General features: G+C 38.1%; 2 protein-coding genes across 2 annotated transcripts; one reads left to right on the top strand and one right to left on the bottom strand.

Moving 5' to 3' along the window:
* Nucleotides 1-526: 526 nt before the first annotated feature.
* LOC113354544 lies at nt 527-1,877 on the bottom strand. Its single transcript, XM_026597845.1, has 3 exons — nt 1,755-1,877; nt 1,073-1,603; nt 527-765 (listed from the first exon to the last, which is right to left on the bottom strand). Exons 1-3 carry the CDS (start codon nt 1,768-1,770, stop codon nt 749-751), a joined length of 564 nt encoding a protein of 187 aa, XP_026453630.1. The 5' UTR covers nt 1,771-1,877; the 3' UTR covers nt 527-748.
* A 2,341-nt stretch (nt 1,878-4,218) lies between these two features.
* On the top strand, nt 4,219-5,216 carry LOC113352859 (isoflavone 2'-hydroxylase-like). The gene is made up of 3 exons (XM_026596619.1): nt 4,219-4,560; nt 4,643-4,816; nt 4,899-5,216. Exons 1-3 carry the CDS (start codon nt 4,219-4,221, stop codon nt 5,214-5,216), a joined length of 834 nt encoding a protein of 277 aa, XP_026452404.1.
* The last annotated feature ends 2,847 nt before the right edge of the window (nt 5,217-8,063 follow it).

Genomic DNA, 8,063 nt, shown 5'->3' on the forward strand with positions numbered 1-8,063 from the left:
TCTTGTTGATAAGATAATATGGAGTTAGAACACATTCACCCCAGTAGGTGATGGGAAGATTTGCTTGAAAACGAAGTGCTCTGGCAACAGGCAGCAAATGTCGATGTTTCCGTTCGACGATACCGTTTTGCTGTGGAGTATGGACACAACTTCTCTGATGGTGAATTCCATTATCATGGATCCAAGTATGGAATTCCTTGGATAAAAATTCAGATCCATTATCTGATTGAAAACGCTGTAGAACTGGTAAAAAAGGTAAAGCATTACCAGTTGAGATAATATTTAGTTTGTGAGAATACTGAGTAATAACATGACGAGAAAAGAATTTGATAAACTTGCAAGTTTCTCCCTTGGTATGCATAAGATATACCCAAGTGCATCTAGAGAAATCATCAACAATAGTGATAAACTATTTTGCACCTGTAGTAGATGTTGTGACAAAGGGACCCATATGTCACAATGTATAAGTTCAAAACATCGAGTAGAAGAAATACTATTTTTATTAAATGATAGACGAGTCTGCTTTTCCATAGGGCATACATCGCAAGTACTGGAAAAAAACGATTGAATATAATCATGTGAATTACATAGAAATTTGAAACGTTCTAAACTAGGGTGTCCTAGACGACAGTGTCAAATGTCGAAGGACGTCTTATTATTAAAAAACAAAACTTTGGGTGATGCTGCTGGAGATGCAGAGACTCGGAGCTGATAAAGACCCCCACTTAAATCACCTTGACCAATCACTTTATTCGTGAGAAGGTCCTGAAAAGCAAAGGAATTGTGTGTGAGAATGACAACACAATTTAAAGAACGTGTCAACTGACTGACAGATAGAAGATTAAATTTAAAATTGGGTATGTGATGAACATTTGACAACTTCAGAGTTGGTGAGAAGACAACTTCACCAATATGTTTTACTGTGGAGAGAGTGCCATCAGGCAATTGCATCTGAATGAGAGTATTAACAGGAGTATACGATGTAAAATATGATAATGAATTGCATATGTGGTGAGTAGCACCACTGTCAACAAACCATGGTTCAGAAAAAAAAAAGTATTAAAAAGCTTACCAGCAAAATTCACGCGAGGTTCAATTGGTGTATCTTTTCCTGAAGGGTTGATGAGGGAAAGAAAGAGGCTGTATTGTTCAGCTGAGAACGTTGGAATGGTAGCAGGTTGCATAAGTTGATGTTCCGGAGTTGCAGTAGTGTTGGCAGCAGTAGGTTTTGTTGTAGAGGATGATGGAAAACCATGCAGGCGGTAGCACCGATCACGGATATGTCCATGGCGATTGCAGTAATCACAATGTGGTCGAGGACGTTTGTGATAAGTTAGAGGTGATGCACGAGAAGGCTGAGACTGATGTATGTTGGTGTTGAGAGCAGCAGCTTCAATGGAAGGAAGAGGACTGGAGGTGATGTGTTGTTGTTCTTCTTCCTGCTGCACCGTGTTGAAGATGCGCAAAGCAGTGGGAAAAGGATCCATCGATAGGATCTGACTTCGTAGATTAGAAAAACGATCATGTAAGCCATGGAGATACTCCATGGCTCTATCACGCTCAAGCCGTTCAAAAAGAGACTTTCCAGCGCCACAAATACAGACTTCGGCAGAAGCCACAAGAGAGTCATATTAATCCCACAGAGTTTTTTTTTTCGTGTAATACAGAGAAACAGACATTGATTCTTTCCTAATAGCAGCTATAGCAGATTTGAGTCGAAACAATATAGGTGCATTAGATATGCAGAATCTCACCTGGAGATCTTTCCATATCGCATGAGAAGAAGGGGCATATAAGCAGCTAGCCCTGATTTCTGGTTGGCAGGAATTTAGGAACCAGCTGCCAACGAGATCGTCGCAACGCTTCCAGCATTGATACTGCAATTCATCTGTTGGAGGAGGGAGATAACCGTCCACAAACCCGAGCTTTCCTTTGGCATTTAGGGCTTTAGAAATCCCTCGAACCCAGGAGCCATAGTTATCTCCCTGCAATAGAGGAGAAAAGAAAACTGTGGATGGATTATCACTGGGTTGAATAACATAGGGATCTAGTGAACGAAAATTTCCTGAAAATTGGTTAGGTTGGGTTTCTGTGTTGATGTGATTTGGGCTGGGAGGAGGATATTGATCAACAGGTTCCACCATTGTGAGAAATCAGAGTTTTGAATAAGCGGAAGAGATTGAAATAGGTCCTAGGATGGATCAAGATGATACAATCAAGAATTCTAGGTTATGGGTTTTTATTGTCTCACAACTGTGTAGACAGAGTTATATTCCATCTGCTATTTATACTTGTTACATAAGAAGTAATCAACAACTTGTACGAGTTTACAGGTAAGACTACAACAGAAGACTAGGAAGTTTACATGACTAAGTTATAGCACAAGACTAGGACTTTACAACAAATTACAACTGATATACAGGAAAGAACTTGGACTTGGCTTGATGTGGATAAGAATGTAGCTTCATGTGCTGATGTTGTGTGTTGTATCCGCACACTCCAAGTATTACGTCTAATAGTAACCCTGTGTAGGAAGGTATGATGTGAGCCACCCACCTTCTACAGGGATACGATAAATTAGAATTGGTTTTTCCAGACTCGATCGTTTACTTTGATCATTTAGGATTGGTCGGTGACCAAGTTATTATATATACTTCGATTGACGATTGGTTTTTGCGTACTTTGAAGTGTGTAAGCGGTGCGAACATCTACCACTGCATTTGGACTAACATTGCGTTATTCTGCAGGAAGTTACCATGGATCGAGCTAGATCCTGTCATTACAAAGTGTTAGATCCAGAACAAGCGGAGACTTTGGCTCTCTTGGGATGCAGTATTATGGGTAAAAAGAAAAGAAATGAGAATTTGCACCTGGAAGGCGACCGCTCTAATGTCGTTGCAGTAGTCAAAAGTAGTTTTGAGTCAATAAAGTGGACTACTTAGAATGTGGTAGTCGATGGTTTAAGTGTTACTCCGTGTTTTGGTAGCTGGTTATATACCGTTGTTCATTCATAATAAGGAGTAAAACAATATTGCAGATTCTCTAGCTAAGAATGGCATCACTATTGCAAATGACCAAAAGTTGTCTAGTAATGTTCCTCTTCGGGTACAACAATCTACTTGCCAAAGGATGTGCAAGTGTAATTCTGATCTATTGAATTTTCTTATTATGAGATTTTATGATAGTATCAATTTGAGTATATGTTATGGTAAACATTATATTATTTAGACTTATTTATTTTTCTAAAACACGGTATTGACTTGACTATCATCTTATGCAAATAATTAAGTTGATACATTATCATAGTTTTAGCCTCGAGAGTCATGACATGAGCAAGTTCAGTTTGAATAATCAAATTCGGTTGAAGTGCATATGCCTAACTGCACTAATCTATGTGCACCGTTCGTAGTTAATACTTACCCCATTTCACCTATATTTGCTAGTATTTCTGTCTCATTCACTTGATTTGATTATTTTATTTTATTTTTCTTATTTATTTATTCGATTTTTTTGGATGGATAAACTATAGATAAAGTTTGCAACCACTATATATAGCCGTACGTACTTGAAGATATCACAAACAATTTACTGTACCTACACCACATTCAGCAGTTAATTCATGGCTATGAAGATGAGTTTGGACTTATTCTTTGTCTCGAATTACTACTACTACTACTTTCTTTTCTTCATTTCCTTGCTCCTCATCTCCATTCTTTTCACTAACAAAAGCACCAAAAACAAGCCACCAACTCCTCCCGCTCTTCCCATAATAGGCCACCTTCACCTGATCAACAAACCCCTACATAAATCCCTGAAAGATCTTTCTGACCGTTACGGACCAGTTTTACTTCTCCGTCTGGGTTCCCAATCTGTTCTAGCTCTTAGTTCTCCGTCATCCAGAATGTCTCACGAAAAACGACATCATTTTTGCTAACCGCCCTCCTGTTGTAGCTGCAAAACATCTAGGTTACAACTATAAATCTGTCGAATGGTCACCGTATGGACCAAACAGGATAAACCTCCGTCGAGTAATGAACATGTATATTTTTTCATCTAGTAGTCTTCAGACAACATCTAATATCCGCGAGGAAGAAGTTCAATATATGATGCACCAACTTTACCAAAGAAGTTTGTCCTCCTCTTCCTTAGGTATATTCCATGAGGTAGACTTCAAGTCTATGTTTTTCGAGTTGGGATTTAATATATATAATCATGAAGATGGTAAGTGGAAAGAGGCACAATGGAGATAAGAAGTGGAATTTTGATAGTTTGATTAGAGAGAGTTTTCTTCCTAAAATGTTGGTTCATACAGTTGATTTTTTACCTGTTTTACAATGGACTGATTATCAAGGTACTGAGAAGAAGTTGAAGCAAGTGAGGAAAAATAAAGATGCTTTTTTGGATGAGTTGATACAGGAGTATCCAAATAGTAGCAGCAGAGCAGACCATGATGTTGATGAAAGAAAGACCGAACATAAATCATTGATCGAAGTTCTCATGTCCCTACAACAAGATGAACCAGAAACGTACAATCACGAAGTTGTTAAAGGCATCCTTGGGGTACTTGTGCATCAAATTTTTATCCTCTATATTGTGAGTTAATAATAATTTTAATAATTTTGGGAATGTTTTTGTTTTTCAGGCAGTTTTTATGGCTGGAATTGAAACAACAAGAGCCACAATGGTTGCAGCAGTATCACTTCTAGTGAAAAACCCTGAAGCTTTAATAAAGTTACGAGACGAGATAGACTTCCATGTAGAAGTAGGTCGTATTATATCCGAGTCAGATCTTCCAAAGTTACGGTACCTTCGGTGTGTAATCCGAGAATCACTTCGACTACACCCACCGGCACCAATTCCTGCACCACATATATCTTCACAGGATTGTACTATCGCAGGTTATGACATTCCATCCTAAATGGTGGGATGAACCAACTAAATTTAAACCAGAGAGATTTGACCGTGAAAGCGTTATGAAGGGAGGGAAAATGGATGGATTTCGGTGGATTCCATTTGGGGAGGGTCGGAGGGGATGTCCTGGTTCAGGGATGGATTTTCGAGTCACTTCACTGGCCATTGATGGTCTAATTCAGTGCTTGGAGTGGAAAAAGGCTGACGATTATGATAAAATTATTGAGGAAAAAGGGGATGAACCTTCATCAAGGGCTATGTGTAGACCTCGGTCGGTTAAGAAGGATATTCTATCTCAAATTTGACTGCTCGAATTATATACTAAACGCTTATGGTCGTAGTAGTGCTTGTTTGAAGTGGAAGTACTGATAAGAATAATTTCACGTTACTTTTCTTTAGTATTCTTTTTGTTGCATGTTGAAATACAAAGGTTAAGTAAAACTATCGAACCAGACATCCTTCCTTGTATGTTGAATTATCATAAAATTGGAAGTCTTGATAGGAATGAGCTTTCCAGTGGATAGGGAAAATCTTCTTATGAATGGATGATTTTTCTTAAAATTGTAGTCATTAATTTTTATTTCTTTTTCTGGTTTGTCAAATAAGGGACTCAGAATGAGCACTAGCTTGCTGCACCGCATATAGTGGAAACCGTACATTTACCAACTTGCAATAACCCTTAGGTGCTAACTGATTAATTAGATTTCTGGTAAATTTAATTTTCTAGTTTTTCCTTTTTTGAAGGTTCTGAGAAGCCTTCAGCGCTTCAACAAAGGGGATCGAATTGCTCCCTTCTGCAAGGGACATGATATATACAACTACGACAGATTGGTTTGAGCAGCCCTCAGCTGTTCAACAAAGGGGAATCGTTCCCTTCTGCAAGGGACTTGATTATATACACTACGGCATATTGGAAGGGTCATGCGTGTTGATAAAATTATTGTGTTTGTCAATTCAAAAACTCAAAGAAGTATTGTAAAGAATGAGTTCTCCAATGCCAAAATCATATATTTATAGACAGGAATGGAAAAATTCACGAAAGAAAATATGTTGGGAAGAGAAAAATATAAACGGAATTCTTGCAAGAAGTTGAGGTAGGTCTATTTAATAGTCTTTTACAAAAAGCTAGATCCGTTTCATGGTTTTGTTATTCAGTCTCTAGTTTTGTAACAAGGAAGAGTACATGTCATTGTAATTGAGAAATGCTTGGTATTACCCCGTTAAATAATATTGCCACTGACCTGAATGTTGGGGTAATACCAACTTTGATTGAGTTCATTTATCTGCACAACCATAGAATTAGTATAGTAAACTTGAGAGGATACGGTTTCTTACAAAAAGTTGGGGTAAAAGATGTAAATGTGTCATGAAACCACCATCATGTCTTCGTCATCCGTTTAAATAAATAAAATACCAGGTACACAACTCTGTATGTACCGTCAGATAGATAGCAATATCAGCTGATCACCCTGGGTCATTCCGTACTGGCCCATAATAAATGGGAGTGTTATAAATACCCTCCATTTTTAATGACCTTGCATAAATACTCCCGAGGGTAAAAAATAATTTTTTTGAAGTCAATTTGAGAAAGTTGCTTCCACTTTTTGTAAGCAACTTGTATAAAGTTGCGTCCACTTATGGAAGTAACTTGTGCTAGTTGCGTACACTTCTGAAACCAACTTGTGTTAGTTGTTTCCACTTTTCAGAAGGCGGGGGTATTTCCAAAAATTGAATAAGGGTATATTTTAAGGGCGAATTTTGAGGGACATTTAAATAATGTTCCCGACCAATAAACTGGTCAATAGGCTGGACTTTTTGGGTCTCATAACCGCCACCAAAAAAAGAAAATTCGAAACCGCCTCCAGTTGTAAAACTTCCAAACCTTTCCTTGGATCCCAAGTAATGTCTAACCCTCTCCCAATTCTAGAAACGACTAAACCTTTCCTTGGATAACAAGTAATGTCCAACCCCTCTCTGAATTCTAAAAACGAATAAACCTTTCCTTGGATAACAAGTAATGTCCAACCCCTCTCCTACATAAAAGACCATAGTACTCCACGTTATACATCACACAGGAACTAAACTAGAGTTACAAAACTCTAGTAGCAAATTCCCATCTTTCTTTCTTTCCCAAACACTAGTAGAAAATTCTCCATCTTTCTCAAATTCTTCTCACTCAATCAATGGCTTCATCATCCTCTGTTTCTGAATTTCAACTTATTGGTCCTCCATCAATCCACCGACAACTTTACCTCCTCCATCACCAAAACAATATTCATCTTCTGCATCAACTTTCATAGATCTAATAGTTTCGAATTTCAACAAGCTAAGCACAAATTCTGCACCCTCTCTATCACATCTCAGAGGATTCACAGAGAACGAATCAGCAACATATATTTCAAGTAATAATACGTTACTCGATTTCTTCTTCCATGTAGTCCCTGGTACGCCACACGAAAGCCTAACCCAAAGATTAGAATCAGCATGGAAACATGATCCGTTGACAGCTTTGAAGTTGATATGCAATTTGAGAGGTGTCAGAGGTACTGGTAAATCAGATAAAGAAGGTTTTTATGCTGCTGCATTATGGCTTCATAAGAATCATCCTAAAACCCTAGCTTTTAATCTCAAAGCCATGGCTGTTAGAAGTTAAACCAAGATATGGTGTTTTTGGTTCGTGGATCAACATATGATGTTGATCCAGTCTGAATGGATCAACTGCTGCAGTTGACGCAGTCAAGTTGGATCAACAGGAACAGTTGACACACTATGCGATATTTGGAAGTTCGAGTTAATTAGAAGAGCAAGTTGTGTCGGTTCCTTGTTTTAGAGTTTTACTATATTTAGAGTTTCTTTGTGTTTCTAGAAGTGTGCTTTATTTAGAGTTTGTTTTTATTAGGAAACTACTTTGAGTGATTCTCAAGTTTGTGAGACTATAAGTAGGCTAGTAAGCCATGAGACAATGTACACCGAATTTGATTATCAATGTAGTCGTTTTGTGCTTCCGCGTTGTGCTCTCCTCTCTCTTGCTCGATCCTACAATGGCTGATTTTGGGTATTTCAAAGATTTACCTGAGATTCTATTTAGGTGTAGGTGTAGATAATCCACAGGGCTAGGTGGCAAGATCCTAAGCTGTGATACACCAAAGAAC

The sequence above is a fragment of the Papaver somniferum genome, chromosome 2 (genome assembly GCF_003573695.1).
Source record: "Papaver somniferum cultivar HN1 chromosome 2, ASM357369v1, whole genome shotgun sequence".
NCBI lineage: Eukaryota > Viridiplantae > Streptophyta > Magnoliopsida > Ranunculales > Papaveraceae > Papaver > Papaver somniferum.

Bases quoted from the DNA above. Each gene is read 5' to 3' on its own strand.
- LOC113352859 (XM_026596619.1), top strand. From the start codon at position 4,219: ATGGTAAGTGGAAAGAGGCACAATGGAGATAAGAAGTGGAATTTTGAT. The intron at 4,561-4,642 runs GTACTTGTGCAT...TTTGTTTTTCAG, and splicing joins TTGTTAAAGGCATCCTTGGG to GCAGTTTTTATGGCTGGAAT. The intron at 4,817-4,898 runs GTAATCCGAGAA...GTACTATCGCAG, and splicing joins AGTTACGGTACCTTCGGTGT to GTTATGACATTCCATCCTAA.